Source organism: Emydura macquarii, unplaced genomic scaffold (genome assembly GCF_026122565.2).
Source record: "Emydura macquarii macquarii isolate MOO-44397 ecotype Brisbane River unplaced genomic scaffold, CSIRO-AGI_Emac_v2 contig_1253, whole genome shotgun sequence".
In the NCBI taxonomy this organism is placed as follows: Eukaryota; Metazoa; Chordata; order Testudines; family Chelidae; genus Emydura; species Emydura macquarii.
Window position 1 is genome coordinate 23,075,214 of NW_027131390.1, and position 21,625 is coordinate 23,096,838.

Sequence of the window (21,625 nt, forward strand, 5' to 3'; positions counted from 1 at the left end):
ATGTACTGTGAATTAATAAAAATGAGTTTGTTTTCAAAAACTGAAAGTTTATTGCATAGCAAAAACTGCAAAAAACCAATGTGCAAATAAGAAAAGACAATATAATACAAACTTCTAACATAAATTAATGGAACTTGAAAATTGGATAGGTAGCAAATATTTCTGTCCATTTCAGTGAACAGATGTCCATTTTGGCTACACATATACCAGTCATGGCTTTCACAGTGTATGCGAAACTGTGGTTGGTCCTTACTTTCCCCCAGGCGTGGAAGGGTAGGTAGGAATGCAGCCTGTGTTTCCAAATGAAGTTCTCCAGTGACTGGAAAGGGTGACAAGTACATGATTGTTGGACCTGTCATCAACAGAATTTGTATTTTTGTATTTGCAGCATTTGTATTTTCTGCCTGAAAAGCCTTTTTGTCCTGGTGCACCTTCCTCTCCTTTTCTTGCTAGAATTCCTGGGCCTTTCTCCTGTCCACTCTTTCCTGCTCTAGGCTGTCTTCCATGTTGGCCCCACCACGCCCTTTGTTCACAGTCTAATGCAGTACTGACTTGTGGGATCTCACTGAACATGCCCTCCCTCATCCTCTTCTTTCTCCTGTTCATCAGGATCAGGCATTCTGCAGGTGTCGAGGGGGCACTCCTCAAGGCCGCAACAGCAGCAGCTACAGATAAATCCAATGATACATCTGTCTATTTTACAGCCACAATGGAAATGGAAATGGAAAGGGAAAGATACGTTTCAAAACTTACTTCCCTTATTCCCATAAAAAAATTTAATAAGACCTTCTCATTGACACTTAAACTTTGGAGTGCCTCTATACAGCACTACACTCCAGCCTCAGCCATGGCGAGTATGGCCCACCAGGGGCAAGTAGGGGAAAGGAGGAAGGAACTGAGATTTTTAGTTGCATGAAACAATAAAATGTTAGCCCTTATTTCCATGTGTACAAGCATAGGGCAATAGCAATGTGAACTAGCACTATTTTCAACAGGTGGTGGTTATTTTAGTGGATATCTCACTCCTGAGGGTAACAAAGGCACAGGGAGTACAGTAGTTGTATTCCTGTTGCTGGCCTCTCAAAGCTACGCAGCCCTGCATGCCACTAGCCTGTTTACTGCAATGGTGCCTGCCAAAGTTATCACTGACTGGCATGGGAAAGTGTCCTATTGTGGAGGAAGAAATAAGGCTACCATCCCTAGAAGTGTTCAGGAGAAGATTGCATGAAAGCTTTTGTTTTTGTTTTTTTCAAGATCTCTCAGGACAGTACAAGGAACATCCCTATGTACATAAACAAACTGCTCCACATGTTTTTCCCTCACCCCCACAACCTTACAAGGGAGTGAAAATGCAGATAACAACTCTACCTCTGTTTATTGTACCACTGTGGTCTCTTATTCTATGAGTAAAACAATGAAAAGTCAATACCTGTGTCCTGCTAACTTGGGGATGGGATGGGTGCCACCTTTACATTTAAACGTTGTAAGGAAAAATACATGCAAACACTTACCCAAGGTTCCTTCCCTTTCATCTGGCTTGTCCATTGGCAGCACTGGACTGCAGTGGAGTTCAAACAGATCCTGATTCATGACATAACTGGACTCTCTCCCTGTCCCCACCCTGTTTCCTTCCTCTTCCTCCTCCTCCTCCTTTCTGTTCACAGCAGTTCTTTAAAATGGTTGAGCCACATCTTAATAGAGTTTCTTGTGGACACCTTCCTTTGCGATTACATGGGCCATCTTCACTCACGCTGTCAATCACGTAACTTCCCTGTGGAAAGTACAATTGCTTACATGAACAAGTAATAGGAAATCATATATGTATTTTCAGCATTTTTTATTGCATGATAAGCAGCTGGAAACAAGAAGGAGACCAAACACTATGTGACCAGCCATTTCTTCACAGATCATCATGAAATGTTTCACAGACAACAGTTTGGGAGCCACTGCTTTAGTAATTTACAATAGACAAAATTCCTTCATCTTTCAGAGCAGCAGGTGGAAGCACAGCAATGTACAAAAAGACAAAGCTACATTAATTCACTGGTCCTCTCCACAGCTACTGGAAATTCTAATAAAGAGCTTAGCAAAAAAGCTTTTCATTGGAGTTTCTCAGAAGAACTTGGTTTCCCAAAGCTTACAAAGAGCTAGCTCTGGTTTCCCTTTGGCAAAAGTGAATATAGTAAACCAAGCTTTTAGTGGAGCGTTATGTGAAGGGTTTGATACTAGCTGAGCGGGGAATATGGTTTTAATTACTTAGCTCTAAAGAAGATTCAACCTGTCTGCACAATGGGGAAACTATTATTGGAACTCCTCAAGCATTTAGAAAAAAAGGGGATGTGGGGAAGAGCGGGTGAGGAAAGGAGTGTGAAGTCTGGGGAGTGCAAGATGGTGTTTAAGAAGCAGGCGAACATTTACATACCTGACTAGATGAAAGTTCTTGAACATACAAGTTCAAAGGCGTTCTTAAGATTGTTTTCTTTACAAAGCCATTGGTGAGAAATTAATTCTGTGATCTTACTGACAGCTGAAAATGTTGACGCTCCCTTTAAGTGTCCTTTACATTAAATTAAATTACAATGGAAATTCATGTGTCACCCACATGGGTCATAAATGAATCCATTATGACTGTGCAGTTATAGTGATGGTCAAATTAATTCTAAGAAGGAGCACTTGAAAATTAAACTTATCGGTCACATTTTTTAAAACCAAGCTTCAACAGTTGTGCTTGAAGTTTTATGCATGCACATGACTCCACTTTTATACATACAAATTCTCTAGATATACATGCAAAGCCTATGTGCAAAATTGTGGGCAGTTTAGAGGCTGAACTGAAAATTTGGCCATAAGTGTTAACAGAACCCTGGCTCCAGGTATGAAAAGTGTTTTCCATCAGAGAATTGCGGTAGTGCAGAAACAGATGGTTTAGTTAACCTTCACCTTCCCGGAAAAGAAAAGAGAAATTCTGTTAGAAATTTTCACCAAAATTCATTGTATTGAATTCTGATGTCAACTATCAGTTTATAGATCATCAGTTTGAGAGAAAGCAACACAGTAGGAAGATTCCACATAAGTACCTGGGTTTAATAGAGCATTTGACCATAGGCTTATGCCTTCCACAGCATTGGATTACCTTGCTATTCTGTTTTTGCACCAAATCACAGCATTCCAGGCACCTTCTTCATTCTTTTGTTTTAAAGGGAACACTTACTATGAATTTCAGTATCTTTCTTTTCTCTTTATAGGTCCAAGTTCAGTTAAAAACAAGAAAAAGGGTAAGTTAAAATTCTAATTTAATTTCCTTGATCACTGTAATTACTTCTGTCTAGCAAATGAGAAGCTACTTCTGGCTGTGAACTTTCTCTGATCAATATAAATAAAGAACAAGTGGCATTTTTACTCCATCATTCTAGGTATATCTTGTCTCATAATTTTCCACTTCTGTTGCAGTGATTGCATTATTGAGCAGATTCATGTTTTAAAAGATAGACATTCATTAATGTTTTCCTTAAAAGCTGGCACATCAGTATTTAAAGGAGGCAGTATAGGAGATGCAGTTGTAATTAGTTGCACCTTATACATATAATTCCCAAGTTTTTATATTTGCAGATACAGCTGGCTGGGTCATGGGCCCAAGTGATCTTTTGTTGCTTGTCATTCATCACATCATTTACACTAAAATGATTTTCAGCATAATCTCTGATTCTTAAATTTGTGTCTACAATACTTTTTAGCAAGCATATCTTTAGGGATATGAGCCAAAGTCCATTGACTTCAGGGCTTTGGATCAGACTCTAATACCGTATACTTCAAGCTATTCAAAATGTTCAGTGATTTCTTTAAAAAGTGCTTATTGAAGAGTTTATTTTATATTAATTAGGTTACTTAAGATTTTAGGCCAGTTGAGCTGCAATGGTATACAGTACCTGAGAGCTGCTATTTGTGCAGCCCTCTTTTGAAGTATTTTTGTTTCTGCACAGACTTTCTGTTAGGAATCTAGTAAGTCAAAACACCTGAATTGCCTACCAGACTTTCTCTCAAAGGCCTGATGTCAAGAAAATGGTTTCAGAGAAGCAGTGCCAGCCTACCTAATGTTACTTTTTCCTTTGCCACCCTCAAAGTATCCATTTTATGTATTCTGTAAACTCTTGTGTACATTTACAGAATGTTGTAAGTTTGACATTTCTGTGCTGTTTGCAGCCCTGGTGTTCTTCCAGATGTGGCCCACATGCTTCAAAGATAGTGCACTACTGATCTAGGACGTGGTTCAGCAAAGCATTTATGCATGCATTTAACTTAAGCACATGCTTAAGTCCATCCCTATTCAGTAAAGAATTTTTGTGTGTCCTTAATGTTAAATGTATGTGTGTTTGCTGAATAAGGATGGAGTTAAGCATGTGCTTAAAGTCAGCCAGATCTCTTTTGCTCATTGTGGGCAAACAATCTGAAACTATGGCAGATGCTGGCTGCAGTTGGGAACGCTGTACTATGTTTCCTATCAAAGGCACCCTAAAATATTGTATTTTCTAAAGACCTAGTTTAAAAAAAGAATCTTAAACCTCTCATGTAGGATCAGTAGAAGTAGAGGCCTCATAGGAAAGTGGTAATTGTGACATTTTTAACAGCTTTGGGAGCAGCAGAGGAAAAAATCATAGTGCTATATTAATATTTTTTAATTCCTATGGTGCTGCCATATTTTGCATAAACAGTGATTGATTGTTGGTTGGCATGCCCCAAAACAGAAGAATGTCTTAATTCCCCCTTGCTTTTAAGAAAGAAAGTGACTGTATGCTGTCTGATGCATTTAACTGAAGACAGAGTTGGCAAGCTGGGAATTGGATAATCAAGGCATGCTCTATAAAAGCTATTTGGTGATGGTGGTGATTGCATGAGGACGCTGTTAAACCTAGCTAGATTTTTGGGACGTGGCAACTCTACACATTGCATTGTCCGCTATGCAAGAGCCACACAGGTGACATCTACTTAACCAGAAGGATCAGCTTTCTCTTTTGGTTCATGATCCCATACTGAACACTTTCAGGAGCTTTTTGACAGAATACACCAACACATTTCCATGTTGTGTTTTCTTCCCTTGTTTTACATGCACAGTTTCAAGCATGCATGCATTCACACTCACTCACACGTGCTCTCTCTTTCTTTCTCTCAATAGTTGGCTCAGTTCCTATAGGCAGAGAGTTTCAAGTATGGGTGGAATTCTGCCCAAGAAGGTGACTTTTGTAACATGTTTTGTGGTGTAGACAGAGAGAGCAACTAACTCCCTCATCCCCTTCAAGTTGCCTGCTTGTTCTTTTTACCAAATTTGAATAAAGCTCTTGCCTATCTTCCAGATGCAGCAATTCTCATACAGCTCTTGAACTCTGGAATGATTGCCTCACTAGAGGCTGAATCAGGAGTCCTCACTATTTACTGTATGATTCTACTGTTTCTACTTTGTCAGGCTACTATGTAAGATTCACTGCATAATGGAAAATGCATTGAAATAACTTGATGTACCAATCAAATGCACAGCAAATACCTGCCCATGAGCTGCATCATAATTTACATGTAATTGTTTTACATGTAAAGTAGCAGAATGGGCCTCTGGGGCAGGATTAGTTAAAACAGCTATAATATGTATTCCCTCTTGGTTCCCAACACAGAGCAAGGAGAGACAGCAGTGAACCCAGCTTAGGTACACATTTGATCCTGTATTAAGATAGTCTAGGGTAGAGAATTATATAAACAAAGAAATTTAATAAAAATGCATTAGGGGAGATGTGTAAGGATTTGAATTTTGATTCAAGGTGATATTTTCAAAAGTGTGTAATTATCCTAAAGGAAAGGACAGCTGGGGAATTGAAAAAGAGTACTCAGCCACCTGCTGTCAGATTGGAAGAGGCGTGCACGCTAATTGGGACAGAAATACTATTTGTCTGCTTTTACACCTGCCCACCCTCATACCTTTGCATAAGATAATTTCAATGAAATTTCTGCTTTAAAAATGTACTACAATCTAGTTCTTAATTTTCTATGGCTTGAAATACACGAGCAGACACAGCAAGCATGGGGGAAGAGAATGAGAGAACTCCAGTATTTCATAAAAGTAGTTGGCTCTCAGTTCTGTATATTAAGTTGTATAAGGAGTGGTGACTTTCTAACTTCTATTTGGGATAGAAACAAGAAATGAACTTTTGTGCCACCTCACAAAAGAAAAAAACCTGTATGTTCTATCAGACAACTCAGGAAAGGCAATCTGATCAGATATAGCTAGATAGCACAGCAGCTCTGATTCTAGGCATCTTTGTTGTTAATTGCTAGGCAATGGTATGTGCTTAGGATGTAGCAAAGGGGGGAGGCCCTTCCAACTCTGTGCTCACCACAATAATAAGATTTCTTCCATTTTGCACCATGAGATTGATAGAAGGAAGTGCAGTAACTTTCTTAAAAAAATTCCACTAGTCCTTATTTCCTGTCCCTAATTGTTGCTGTACTCTGATAAATAGTTGTTGTATTGCATCTCAGAGGTGGCTGCATTTCCTTGATGAGTAAAGAGATTACTATAAGCTTGTAAAGCTCTTTAAAATAAGAGTTGCTATAACAATATAAGATTTAAAAAAAAAAAAACTTAATTAAAAGAACATTATTTACATCAAACTCTGAAAAAGCTGGGAAATGCCAGAATTAAAGTTCCACAGGCAGCTATAATTGAGTCCCCTTGTACATGTGCATTAAGATGGTCTTTCCTTACATGGTCATGCTATTTTTTTCCATGGGACCACAGCCTCATCCAACATGCAGGTTGGACAGTGCTCAGGGAATGAGACAGCTGTTCAATATTGGTATCCTCATCATGCAGCTAGTAGTCCCTGCCTTGTTTACTGCACATCTTCCAAAACCTGAATTATTCATTGCCTTATAGTATTTTTTTCTAAAGCACATATTACAGTATTAGCTGAATGCCTGACAGACTTTCATGAATTTATCTCCAGTGCAGTATTAGAGAGCACTATTATCCCCATTTTACAGATGGGGAAACTGAGGGGGGAAAAGTCTTATCTGAGGCCACACAGTAAATTGGTGGCACAGCCGGGATTAGAAACCAGGCCAGCTTGATTCCCCCAACCCTCTGCTCATTCCTATAGACCACATTACTTTACTGCCAGAGTTGCTGAGTATCCACAGCTCCCATTTACTTGTAGCTGTGTGTGTTCAGTGCTTCTGTATATCACATATATGATATACATATATCTGTATGTCTCAAGTTGGACCCCCAGAAAACGAGGGACACAACTAGTGGCCACATGCCAGACTTTTGGCTTAAGTGACTTACTGAGGCCTGGTCTACACTGCCGACAGCCATCTTACTAACGTTCTCTTACCACAGCATCTCCACTGCACTGTGTTGCTGGGAAACGCCATCCGGTCGACGCAGCCTTACTCTTTTAAGGGGGTGGAGTGAATTTACTGCATCGACCAGAGAACACTTCTGGGATAGATTGTGTGGTTCCCCACTGCCTGCTCAATGATTCCTGCTGCATCAATCCGTGCAGCCCAACGCAGTGCCCAGCAATGTAGACATACCCCCAGTATCACACAGCAAGACTATGGATGGAATTGAGTTCTGTTTGGCATTCACCTACCTTAATCACAAGCCCATGTCCTCTCTCCATCCAATCCTCTGCCTTATTCACTGCACACACTTTAACTTCTGCAACAAATGAAGCAGGAGTCTACAATCAGCCTCATTCATCACACAATCCTGATTCATCCCTAGAGACCCGAATGAGACATAAGTCCTGTGGGAAAAAAATAGTAGGTAATCATGTAATTAAAGACTGTGCCCTTATGCATAGAGCTGGTCAAAAATTTTATGACAGAAATTGTCTATCCGAAAATACTGATTCAATTAAATTGAAACCTTTCACAGAATTTTAATCAAAATTTTCATGGAAAATAATCTAAACATTTTCATTTTGTCTTTATCATTTTGATTTTCATGTTATAATTTATCCAAACATTTTGACCTTATCACAAAAAATTCTGAGATTTTGACTTTTTGTCCTGTGTGACAGAATGCTGCATAAAGACTGCTGAGTGAGCCCCCTGTCACACCAGCTCCCATTACAGTAAGTAAATTGGAGCTGTTTGGAGAAATCTAGCACCTAAGGAGACAATCAGAGACAGCTGCCAACAATTAGCCTGGGGCTGTATAAAGCAAGCTAAGGAAGGAAGGAGGGGGAGAAGGTGAAGAAAGCTGGGGTGGAAGCAGAGTGGTGGCTCTTCCCTCCTGGGGCTGGCTGCTAAGAGGACAGGCTACTGCTGCTGCTGCTAAGAGAGCAAACGGTGTACACAAACGGTGGTGGAAGCACTTGTAAATAAACCTACACCCAGTGGTTATGGAATCAAGGGTCTCTGAGTGAGTTTGTGACCAGAAGCGGAAGCAGGGCAGAGCCATGGAGAGTCCTGCTACATCCTGATTTGGGACAAAACCAAATTTTGAGATCTCCTCATTTTCCTCAGTTTGGAAATTTTGAAGTTCAACCACCTCTATGTATGCACAGACTAAATTGAGGTTCAATGGGCAATGTAATTTCCTATGTTTCTTTAAAAAAAAGTAAACACAAGTTATAATATTTTACAACTTTAACAACAATCCCCCTGCTTCTCTCCCTCTTCCCCCCCACTATCTTGGGGGGTATAAATCTAGATGAACCTCTAACAGGTCTTGAGCTATAGGACCAACTATATTAGCAGGTATTAGAAGGCTATTTTTATGGGGGGAAGTGGCCCACTTGGGTTCAATGGGTATTTGGAGAGCCCAGTCAGTGTTCTCTGTTCTCTTCCCCCTAAGAAATCAAAGTGTCTTCATGCAGTGTCCACAGACTGGGGATGGGCTATTGGAACCATGTTCTTCAAGGAAGAATTTTGAAGCCTATATATTTTTCCAACTATACCCTATCAACCATCCTGCCTTTCCAGGAGGCACCCAAATTTCATGCTCAGTGCATGTGTCCCCCATATGAACAAAGCACAACAGGATTTCCAAGCAAGTAGGTGAATTGGGTATTTAGGATGGAAGGTTCAACTCCATATTTGGCTGAGGATTCTTGTTCCAGGACAATAGATTCCCCCCTCTCCAGTCTAGATTACAAAACAGCCTTGTGGAATGTTCAGTGCTAATTAAAAATATGTATATACACCTCCAGGACTCTATTAGATAAGGGACCTGCTTCCTTCATATTCAGTGTGTCTCTTCATATGGTAAGCCCTACTGAACCCACCTTGCTCTACCCAACAAGGGCTAGCACAATCATCTGATGAAAAGGCCAACCATTGGTCACTATCTGTCATCAAATCCAGATGGTCTCACAGAGCATCACATTCTGAACTGGATCACAAAATCTGGGCTAGCTGTTTGATCATGCTTTTATCTTATCTCTCACCAGCTCCAGCATGGCTGACTGTTGGAATAGAATGTGAGAACATGATCCTGACTCTTCCTTTTTCTCATTCACTAGGAAACTACCTTTGCTGTCTTATGGGAGGGTACAGGGATGCCAACTCAAGAGTTTTTTTGTGTGCCATGCTCAGTAGGCAGAGAGGCTAACACACTATCTTGTGTTTTCAGGTAAAAAGGCTGGTCCTCCAGGCCCCAATGGTCCTCAAGGGCCACCAGGACCTCCTGGACCCCAGGGCCCCCCAGGCATCCCAGGGATCCCTGGAATTCCAGGCACAACTGTAATGGGACCACCAGGTCCTCCTGGTCCTCCTGGCCCCCAGGGACCACCTGGGTTGCAGGGTCCTTCAGGTAGGTGTTTGTTTCAATCCTAATTGGACAGATGCTTTGCAGACCACAGTGATGAGAGGAAATACCATGGTGATGAGAGTGGCATAAAAACTGAGTAGAACAGATCCTGAGGCCTCTCCATCAGTTCTAATCTCAGGCAGTGGGGCTGCAACTAGTATTCCTAACTAGAACTGGGGAGGGAGGGAAAAGAGGTAAAACCCTCTTTTTCCTTAACAGCACAGCTGTACAGGTTAGAGATTGGCTATTACATCTGCCCCAACTTCTCTAACCAGCACTGCCCCACTAACTAGTACTGTGAAGTGCATAGGTGAGCCTGGCTTTTCACAGACCAATGAGATCTGATCCTTGTCCCACAGAACTTAGTCTAAGTTTCGACATAACACAGTGAGTGATGATAAACAGTTGGAGTGAAGTAGTGAAGGCAAGAGGATCATGTGGCTGTTCTGGTTTGCTTCAAGTTCCACACTGTTTACATTTCTACTGTTTGCAAGAAAAAGATGCTGTTTAAATTCACCATCCCTAGCCATTCCACTGGGGTGAGACTAGCAGTGAACTGTCAGGAGCCAGTATCCTGACATAACCTGCTGTGAAACTAGCACTATGGCTAAAGAGAGCAGTGAAAAGAAACTAGGTTAATATCTACAAATAGTTATGTGTTATCAGTTACTTCTATCTCTCTTTGAGAAGAAGCGTGATCTGGTGGTTAAAGAATAGGACTGAAAAACTGGGTACTGTTACTTTGATTCTCTGTATGGTCTTTAGTGAGTAATTTCCTTTCTCTGTGCCTCAATTTCTCAATTTGTAAAATGGGTATAATACCTCACAGGGGGAGCTGAGGCTTCATTTTTGTCTGTAAAGCACTTTGCAGATCTCTAAGTACTCTGAATACGTCAAAGTATTATTTCCCATTAACCTCCCACTGCACCTGAATTTCATTGGTATTGAAGTCTACAATCAGCTGTAACTCCTATGTATGAGATGTCTGATGGATTGATTTGGTGCTGCCCTGCTTGTAATCTTGGTCAATAAACTAATCTGTCCTAATCCACATATCTGATGTGGTAACCATTGCGAAGGACATGACTGGATCAAGAAAACTGTTGTCTGAGACAATCGCTAGGTTAGTCTCAGAGTAGTCACAGGCAGCAAGTCTGTTTGCCTCTCACCTGATTCACGTGAAAATATTTTTTCCTGCATTTCCCATTTTCATGTCTCTCTCCATATATATTATTTTAATTAATTTTCTTAGATAACAGAACACTGCAACTTTTTTCCTGAAGACAAACAAGGTTATTCCCCGTCCCCATACAAAGGTAACAGGTCCCATTGTGTGGTCTGGCTGCTCAAAGTAAGCTGGAGCATTGTAGTCTTTGTAGGATGCACCCCCATAATCAAGATGAGGGTTGCTGCAATTTGTTCCATTTAATGAAAACCAGTTGAATAAAGTTGGGGCATTCCTGATGTGTCAGATAAAATCGCTAACCAAGCGGAAAAATGGGGAATGCATCTTTTCCAGTTTAGAGACCTGCTAATTATTAATCTCTATGTCACTCATTGTCTTTCTTCCTTCCCACTTAAGATCTGGTTCTGTGAGGAAAAACCCTGTTCTGATTTTTCAGAAGTTTCTGAAGTACCACCATCATTTATTTTGTGAATATCATATTTTGCAGGTGCCACAGACAAAGCAGGCTCCAGGGAGACACAGGTTGGTTGACTCTGTCCTAGGGGAAAATGTCAGTTGAATTGGCTGGATTTTTTTAAAAAAAATTTATATGGCTATATTTTCTGAATGTGCATTTTATAATAACTTTTTTGATTAAATGAACATCTCATGCTAAATGGTCTTTAAACTCATATAAATATCAAAATAATTGACCAAGATCACTTTTACCACTGGAAATGCCAGAGGAAGCACTTTATTTGCTACTTGCAAAACAGTTTGCCACTTTTTCTCACCTTCTTAAAGTACTTTTAAAAATTCTTTTGTCATTGGTTTATTCTAACCCACTCTATTATTTACAGAAAGCATCCCTGATGTATAAGGTGTTTTAAACAGTTCTTCTTCGAGTGCTTGCTCATGTCCATTCCATGCTAGGTGTGCATGCGTGCCACATGCACCAGTGCCGGAGAATCTTTTCCCTCAGTGGTATCCATAGGGACTGGCTCGGGCGCCCTCTGCAGTGGCACTCGAATGCGCCAGTATATAGGGTACACCGGCCCTTCTCCTTCTCAGTTCCTTCTTACCACTTGTGACAGTGCTGGAATGACCTTGCCTCAGCAAGCATCTTCCCAGTGGTTTTTTCTCTCCCTCTATATTATGTATAGTTTTTACAGTCAAAGTTTACCAGTTTTAGTGAAGTTTAGTAGTTGTAGTGTCTCTTATTACTTTAAGGACTGTTCGTTTACCCAGGACAGCCAAGGGGTCGGGGCGTGCCGAGTTGCTTCAAGTGTCGTAGCAAGGAGCATAGAAGAGAAAAGTACAGGATTTGTAGGCATTTCAAACCCCACATGAAGAAGGACTGAGATATCAGATTAAGACCTCATGGAATTGGCACTTACACCAATGTCCAATCCTGAGCATTCAGACGTGGTGCCGAGTACAGCGGTGTCATCGAGAAGTGCAGCCTTCATTAGCGTCAGCACCAGGTTCTTCCCGGCACCACTCCCTGTCGCCGGCTCCAAGGAAATGGTGCAGGAAGACCCACCAATGATAGGCGGCGTTCCCCTCACCAATGAAGCGAGTCAGGGTCGAACAGCAAAATGAGATCCAAGATGGGCCATTCGTGTTTCCCACAGTCAGGAGCAGTGGTGGCCTCACCCCTTAGAGCTCCCAGTCCTCCCAAGCCCTTCCATCCACTCTGGGCACTGGAAGCGGGCCCAGGCACCTGGCCATCCTGTCCACGCCTGAGGCTTTCCAGGCAGTTGTGGACCTATTCTCTCTCCCGATGCTGCCGACCCCTTGAGAGCACAGACCCAGTTGCTGAGGCACTGTACAGGGCCAGTCGGCCAGAGACAGTTCTAGAGGGCATACCCTCAGTTGGGGCCCTCATCACGTCACCGGTGCCTCTGCATAGCTCATCACCAAGGCACCCGCTGATGCCTCAGCACCGGTTGCCAACGGTACCACGACCCTCTCGGCACAGTGGCAGGTGGAGCTCAAGGGACAGCTCACCAGGTTCTCGGCACTGCTCAGCAGAGCGTCGGCACAAAGGAACAGGTTCCCGGCACCATTCCCCAATTTCGAGGTCATGCTCCAGGGATCTAGGGCATAAGGACCCCACAGCACCGGCTTTCCAGAGAGTTGCAGCACCACTTGCCAGTACACTGCTCCCCGGCACTGGAGCATCACTCCCAGCGCCATAAAGCACCGGTAGCAAGGACAGCACCCCCGTGGTCTTCCGCCTCGGAATTGAACCCGGAGGAAGGTCTTTTAATAGGACCTGTGGACATTCTGCTGCAACGATGGGTTTCCCTCTCACCGCTCCACCTGGTGGTTGGCCGGCTGCACAGTGGCCAGGCCCGTGGCGATTTTGGAACCCATGAGGGTTCCCCTGTGTCCTGACATTGGTCAGTCTCAGGGACATCAGAGCGTCGCTCCGCCATAACAACGCGACCTTCTCCGGAGTCTGATGATTTATCCTGGACTGAAGGGACACCAAGGTCCTTGTTGGAGGAGGCTCAAGCCAAGGAGGAGAGACCACAAACCCCCCTGCCACCAGCATCCTCCTCTTCGTCTCCAGATGAGGCCATGACGGGCCCTTCTAGTGCAGTGCCACAAGACGACTTTAGGGCCCACCAGGAGTTCCTGAAATGGGTGGCAGCTAACCTGGGTCTAGAGGTGGAAGAGATGAAAGACCTTGCTGACTTGCTGTTTGACATTCTGGCGGCGGCAACCATCTCTAGGGTGGCACTCCCTGTCCATGAAGGGGTCATTAAGATGGTGAAGGCCCTGTGGCAAAATCCTTGCTCTCTGCCTCCAACCTCAAAGCAGGCAGAGAAAAAGTATTATGTCCCAGCAAAGGGCTTTGAATACCTATACTCCCACCCTTCTCCGGGATCGCTAGTTGTGTCAGCTGCCAACAAGCATGACAGGCAAGGACAGTTGGGTTCGACCCCAAAGAACAAAGAGGCTAAGAAACTGGACCTCTTTGTGCAAAAATATATTCATCAGCATACCCGCAGCTCTGCATTTCGAACCAACAGGCACTGTTGGGGAGATATGCATTTAATGTCTGTCATTCAATGTCAAAGTTCACTAACTGCCTGCCTGAGGAGTCAAAATCAGAGTTTCAGGCCATCCTGAAAGAAAGGGAGACAATAGCCAGGGCCTCCCTTCAGGCAGTCTCTGATACTGTGGACTCAGCAGCTAGGACAGCTGTTTCTATGAGAAGGGCGTCCTGGCTACAGTCGTCCAGCCTGTTGTCCGAGGTCCAGCGGTCTATACAGTATCTCCCTTTTGATGGAACGTCCCTTTTCTTGGACCAGATGCCAAGCTTCATGGGCTCAAAGATTTCAGGGCCACTTTATGCTCACTGGGCCTATATACCCCCCAGGCATCCAGAAAACACTTCCGGCTGCAGCATCAGGCCATTCCAGAAACGAGCCCTACAAAAAGATGAACAGGAGTTACAAACATCTTCAGAGCCAGTCTTCATCGACCCCACACTCATCCTCGAGCTGTCTGTCACCCATCTGGCGGGAGGCAAAACTTTTGAGGGTGCACCCAGGGGCAGAGTAGCAGTCTCGAAAAAGGCTCCTATTCCAGAACTCCTCTTTTCAAACTGTCTTTCCTACTTCCTGCCTGCATGGTTGGCAATAAATCGGATAAGTGGGTCTTAAGTACCATCACAACAGGATATACCCTTCAATTTACTTCTATCCCTCCTTCCCTCTCCCTTTCCCTGTCCCTCTTCAGGGACCCCTCTCAAGAGCAACTCCTTTTACAAGAGGTACAAGCTCTAGCGTGCTTAGGGGCTGTGGAGGAAGGTCCCCGGCACCAGAGGGGAAAGGGTTTCTACTCTCGCTACTTCATGGTACCAAAAGCCAAAGGGGGCTTGAGGTCCATACTGGACTTGCGACACCTCAACAAGTACCTCAAAAAAGTAAAGTTCCATATGGTGTCCCTGGCCTCCATAATCTCCTCCCTGGATCTCGGAGACTGGTACGCCACCCTCGACCTAAAGGACATGCACTTCCATATCTCTATCTTTCAGGGTCACAGACGCTACCTGAGGTTCGTGGTGGGAAACTATCAGTTTGCAGCCCTTCCCTTTGGACTTTCAACCATTCCACAAGTATTTACAAAGGGTATGGCGGTAGTGACAGCTTACCTTCAGCATCAGGGAATCCAGATTTTCTTGTATCTCAATGACTGGCTCATCAAGGATCAGTCAGAGAGTCAGGTCTGACACGACATCACCGTCTTGCTAGTGACCTGCAGAGATCTGGGTCTGTTGGTGAATGAACAGAAATCCACATTAGTCCCGGTACAAAAAATAGAGTTTATCAGAGCGCTCCTCAGCGCCACAAAGACCAGAGCATTCCTGCCCAGGGCCAGATTTCAGGCTTTATCAGATTTGAATCACCAAGTCACGGCCCACCTCCTCACCATGGCGCGGGTGTGCCTTGTGCTACTGGGTCACATGGCAGCATGCATGTACGTGGCGCATCATGCCCAGCTCCACCTCAGACCCCTGCAAACCTGGCTAGCTTTGGTCTACTTCCCGTCAAGACACGATATAGACATGGTCCTCACTATTCCACCCCCGGTTACTTACCTCTCTAGCGTAGTGGACAGTTTCGGCAAATGTGTCCGAAGGGGTCCCATTCGCAGAACCTCGTCCCTCACTTACCTTGGTATCGAATGCCTTGGACCTGGGTTGGGGGGGCCCACCTTGGCCATCGCAGAACTCAAGGTCTCTGGTCCGCGGAGGATATGTCCCTGCACATAAAGGTCAGGGAACTCAGAGCAGTTCACCTCGCCTGCGAGGTGTTCCTTCCCCAGATGACAGGAAAAGTATTACATGTGCTGATGGACAACACAGCGGCAATGTGCTACATCAACAAGCAAAGAGGGACACGGTCTTCAGTTCTGTGTCAGGAGGTGCTGAACCTATGGAATTTCTGCATAGAAAATGCGATCACCCTGCAGGCTGCTCATCTACCAGGGTCCAAGAACTCCCTCGCAGATCACCTCAGCAGGTTTTTTTTCTTTCTCACCACACGTGGTCTCTGCACCCAGAGATAACGAGAGCTATCTTCCGGAGGTAGGGAACTCCCCGAGTGGACCTGTTTGCGATCGGGCAGAACAAGAAGTGCTAGCTGTTCTGTTCCCTGAGAGTGTGGGATAGCAATTCCCTGTCTGATGCCTTCCTTCTGCCATGGTCAAGGGGGCTCCTGTACGCTTTTCCACCATTTTCTCTCATTCATCGAGTCCTAATAAAGATCAAAAGGGACAGGACACATGTCATTATGCTCACTCCAGCATGGCCGTGTCAGCACTGGTTTGGAATGCTCATGAGCCTGTTGGTGACCTCTCCCTGGACACTACTGGCCTATCTGAACTTAATCTCTCAGGACCACAGTCGCCTGCTGCACCCGAACCTGAGCTTCTTGCATCTGACGGCTTGGATGCTGCATCGTTAAGCAGGGATGAATGGTTTTGCTCTGCCCAGGTTCAGAGGATCCTGCTGGAAAGCAGGAAGCCTTCTATGGTGGTCACCTACCTGGCAAAATGGAGGCAGTTTTCCCCCTGGGCACAAGAACGTGAGCGCTCTCCATCTCGGGCCCCATTGCCAGCTGTCCTGGACTACTTGCTTGACCTGAAACAGCAGGGCCTGGCATTGTCGTCCATCAAAGTGCACTTGGCGGCGATCTCAGCTTTCCACGAAAAGGTTCAAGGCAGCCCGGTCTTCTCCCACAAGATGACCAATAGATTCTTAAAGGGCCTAGAGAAGTTTTTCTCTCATGTTATGGACCCGGTACCCCATGGGATTTAAACTTAGTCCTGTCCACGCTTACAGAGCCGCCCTTCAAACCTTTGGCCTCCTGTTCCCTCTTTCTCTTATCCTGGAAGGTAGCATTTCTGATGGCAATTACTTCAATGAGATGAGTGTCTGAAATCAAGGCTCTGACCCCTGAGCCTCCTTACACGGTTTTCTATAAGAATAAGGTTCAGTTGCGACCCCATCCGGTGTTCCTGCCTAACGTCATTTCACAGTTCCAAGTCAACCAAGACATCTTTCTTCCAGTTTTCTTCCCTAAGCCCCATGGCTCACAGAAGGAGAGGCACCTGCACACCCTTGCTGTCAGGCGAGCTTTGGCCTTCTATCTGGAATGGACGAAGCCCTTCAGAAAGTCAACTCAGCTCTTTGTGGCGGTGGCTGATTGCATGAAAGTCCATCCAGTGTCATCACAGAGGATCTCCTCTTGGATTACCTCCTGTGTACAGGTGTATTATGAACTGGCTAAGGACATGCCTCCTGCTTCTCTGACAGCACATTCAACGAGAGCCCAAGCCTCCTCAGCGGCCTTCCTGGCTCGTGACAATTCAGGATATCTGTAGGGTTGCAACTTGGTCCTCCATATACACCTTCGTTTCTCACTATGCGATCGTGCAGCAGACGCGAGATGACGCGGTTTTGGCAGATCAGTCTTACAATCAGTACGTCCATGAACTCCTGACCCACTTCCAAGAGCTACTGCTAGCTAATCACCTAGCGTGGAATGGACATGAGCAAGCACTCAAAGAAGAAAAGACAGTTACTAACCTTCTGTAACTGTTGTTCTTTGAGATATGTTGCTCATGTCCATCCCCCAACCCTCCCTCCTTTCTCCGCTGATGGGAGTGATGGGAGTTCCGGCAAGAAGGAACTGAGAGGGAGGAGGGCATTCGAGCGCCACTGCAGAGGGCGCCAGAGCTGGCCCCTATGAATACCACTGAGGGAAAAAGTCCTTCAGCACTGGTGCATGTGGTGCACACACACACCTAGTGTGGAATAAACATGAGCAACACATCTCAAAGAACAACAGTTACAGAAGGTTAGTAACCATCTTTTCTTGAGGTCAAAAAACTGGAAACGCTAAAGACTGCATGAAGTGTACTCTTTAAATATAAATGAATGCTCTCAAATCCACATTGACACAAAGAAAATAATAATGAGTCCTCTTGCCTCATTCTGCATTGCTTTGTTTTGAGAAGGTGATCACAACATCTGCCCAGCCAGCAATGCTCTGGAGGTGTACAGTGACTACTTTTGTACCTTATGTCCTGATCACCAATTACACAGAGAGATAAAGTTATTTAGTAGAATAAAGCAGTGCATCTGGCTAATTTTAACTTGCTGTACTCTTATTTGCAGCCAGCTGTGGTTCATCTCCAGGGCCAAGGGTCAGCAATTCAAGTAAAGAATGGTAAGAATGACAAGAGATTATCAACCATTAAAAGGGTCCCATCCTACACCTTCAGTTTCATAGCTGGGCTCCCTAAGCAATATACCACATCATATGGGTCACTAGTTCAGCTTATGGTCATCTCAATAAGGTCCTCTGTTAGCCTCACTGAGTAACAGTAAGACTTTCTGCTGCCCTCCGCCCCATCAGTCCAACTATCTTTTATGTTTCATCCATCCTCTTCTCCACTATCCTTAAACACACAAGTCTCTCCAAATAATTGTCTGACACAGTCCATCCTCTGCCCACTTGATCTCCAGGAAGATTATCTGCCTTCTCGAACCAGCTGAATAATCCTCAGTCGCCAACCTCCCTTCCATAGACCAACCAGTCCTCTTCCCCAATCTATCTTCTGCCCTTCCTTCAACCCTGAATGTATCTTATGCCTGCCTCCATTTTCCAGCAATCCATTTTCTGTCCACTAACACCCTAATACATTCTCTAGCTCCCAGTCCTATCAATACATTCTCTGTTCCTAATCAATTCTGTTCCCTCCCCAAAGTTCCCAATCAGTTGATTTTTCTTCTTTTCTACTTCTCCTAGATTCCAAATCAAATCTCTACCCACACTCTTCACTTTCACCTCAGCCTCCCCAAATCTCTGACCTCCAATCTATCAAGCACATCAGTCCAGTTCAATCTATCCTGAGTACCCACCATTCATCCAGTTGATCCTTCCATCCACCCAATTGTTGGATCTGTTCTTCCCCCAAATTTACTAAATCTGTTTTCACCATCTTACCTAGCAAAGTGATCCTTTCTCCCTCTAATCATCCTCAGCAAATTTGACCTTGTGTTCTCCTCTGCCGGTAAAATTGATCCTGTATGTGTTGCTGTTCCCACCAGTAATTTTGATCCTACAGTAAAATTGAGCCCAGGCTCTCTTCCCCATCAAAACTGATCCTATATCCCTCTTCAATTTACATATAGGTTTCTTTTCTCTCTGCCCACAGGAGGGTTTCAAGATTCATCAGCTGCCTCCTTTTTCCCCATAGTGCAACTCCTGTGGTTGTGTTGGAAGGGAAGCAATTCTGTGATAAGCGCTCCCCTGCCAGGACCCAGAGTAGTCATTAGAACACTTACTCCCATGCAGTATCCCAAGACACTTGTAAGAACATAAGAATGGCCATCCTGGGTCAGAACAGTGGTCCATCTAGCCCAGTATCCTGTCTTCTGATAGCGGCTGCTGCCAGATGTTTCAGAGGCAGTAAACAGAACAGGGCAATTTATAGAGTGATCCATCCCATCATCCAATCTCAGCTTCTAGTAGTCAGAGGTTTAGGGATACCTAGACCATGGTGTTGCATCCCTAACCATATTGGCTAATAACAATTGATGGACCTATCCTCCATGAACTTATCTAATTCTCTTTTGAACCCAGTTATTCTTTTGGCTTTCACAACATCCCCTGGCAACAAGTACCACAAGTTGACTATGCATTGTGTGAAGAAGTACTTCCTTATGTTGGTTTTAAACCTGGTATCTATTACTTTCATTGGGTGACCCCAGTTCTTGTGTTATGTGAAGGAGTAAATAACACTTCCTTATTCACTGTCTTCACACCATTCATGATTTTATAGACCTCTATCATAACCCCCTCAGTCATTTATTTTACAAGCTGAATAGTCGCACTCACTTTAATCTGTTCCATACCCCAATCATTTTTGTTGCCCATCTCTGTGCTTTTTCCAATTCTAATCTCTCTTTTGAGATGGGACAACTAGAACTACACACAGTATTCAAGGCGTGGGCATATCACGGGTTTGTAGAGTGGCACTCTGATATTTTCTATTTTATTTTCTATCCCTTTTCTAATGGTTCCTGACTTTATGTTAGCTTTTTTGTCTGCTGCTGCACATTGAGCAGATATTTTCAGAGAACTATCCACAATGTCTCCAAGATCTTTTTCTTCTGTGGTAACTGCTCATTTAGACCCTAATCATTTTGTATGTATAGTTGGAATTATATTTTCCAATGTGCATTACTTTGTATTTATCAACATTGAAATTCAGCTACCATTTTGTTGCCCAGTCACCCCATTTTGTAAGATCCCTTTATAATTCTTTGCAGTCTGCATTGGGCTTAACTATCTTGAGTAATTTTGTATCATCTGCAAATTTTGCTACCTCACTGTTTACCCCTTTTTCCAGATAATTTATGAATGTGTTGAACAGCACTGGTCCCAGTACAGATACTAGGCAGATCCTGCTATTTGCCTCTCTCCACTGTGAAAACTGAACATTTATTCCTACCCTTTGTTTCCTTTTTATTAACCAGTTACTGATCCATGAGAGGAACTTCCCTCTTATCCCATGACTCTTTACTTGGCTTAAAAGCCTTTGGTGAGGAACCTTGACAAAGGCTTTCTGGAAGTCCAGTTACACTAGATTCACTGGATCACCTTTGTCGACGTTTGTTGACACCATCAAGGAATTTTAATAGATTGGTGAAGCATGATTTCCCAAAGGCCATGTTGACTTTTCCCCAGCAGATCATGTTCATCCATGTGCCTGATAATTCTGTTTCGTATATAGTTTAAACTAGTTTGCCTGGTACTGAAATTAGGCTTACTGGCCTGTAATTGCCAGGATTGCCTCTGGAGCCTTTTTTAAAAAATCAGCATCACATTAACTGTCTGCCAGTCATCTCATACAGAGATTGATTTAAGCAAGGTCAGCTGAGGATACACAAAGTGCCTACAGCTCAGCATGCTCTCTACTCACATACAGGATAATGCTGCTGAGTGCTCTAAGGGCAGCAGGTGAGGGAGTGAGGAGGGAGAGGGGAAGTGGGTTCCCTTACTCCTCCTAGCTGATATAAGCAGACATGGACAGTGCGTGACTCCTGCATTTGGGGAGGCTGGGCATGAGTACCAAAAGTTCCCTAGAAGTTGGATAGGGCCACTGGCAGCTGGACCGTGACCCTGCATCCCACTCTGCCCCGAGGCCTGCCCCCATTTGTACTCTGAGGCCATGCCCATGCTTCACCCTTGCTCAGCCCCAGGCCCTGCTCCCACTCAGCCACTTCCCCACAGCTCCCGCAGTTCGTGCCTCTCTACCCGCTCCCCTGAGGCACCAGCGGGAGCCTTGGGGGAGGGAGTGGAGAGGAGCGAGCATTGGAGGTGGTGTTCGGGAGGGGATGGAGAGTCATAAGCAGCAAAGGGGGTTGGGGACGCAGAGAAGTGAGCAGCGGGCAGGGGGCTCAGGTGCAAAGAGGCACGAGGGGCAGGCAGGAGGGCTTGGGGGAAGAGGCGGAGCGAGGATTGGAAGAGGCAGAGTGAGGGCGGGGCTTGGGGAAGAGGCACAGTGGGAACTGGAAGAGATGGCGTGAGGGTGAGGCCACAGGAGAGGAGGACGAGTGGGAGCAG

General features: G+C 44.4%; 1 protein-coding gene across 1 annotated transcript in view; it reads left to right on the forward strand.

Moving 5' to 3' along the window:
* The window catches only part of EDA (ectodysplasin A), a 169,423-nt gene that overhangs the window by 141,828 nt on the left and 5,970 nt on the right, over nucleotides 1–21,625 (forward strand). Inside the window, exons 3-6 of the mRNA XM_067548328.1 lie at nucleotides 3,246–3,275; nucleotides 9,629–9,808; nucleotides 11,479–11,513; nucleotides 18,169–18,220. Coding sequence (XP_067404429.1) covers nucleotides 3,246–3,275; nucleotides 9,629–9,808; nucleotides 11,479–11,513; nucleotides 18,169–18,220 — 297 coding nt within the window. The remainder of the gene's footprint in view (nucleotides 1–3,245; nucleotides 3,276–9,628; nucleotides 9,809–11,478; nucleotides 11,514–18,168; nucleotides 18,221–21,625) is intronic.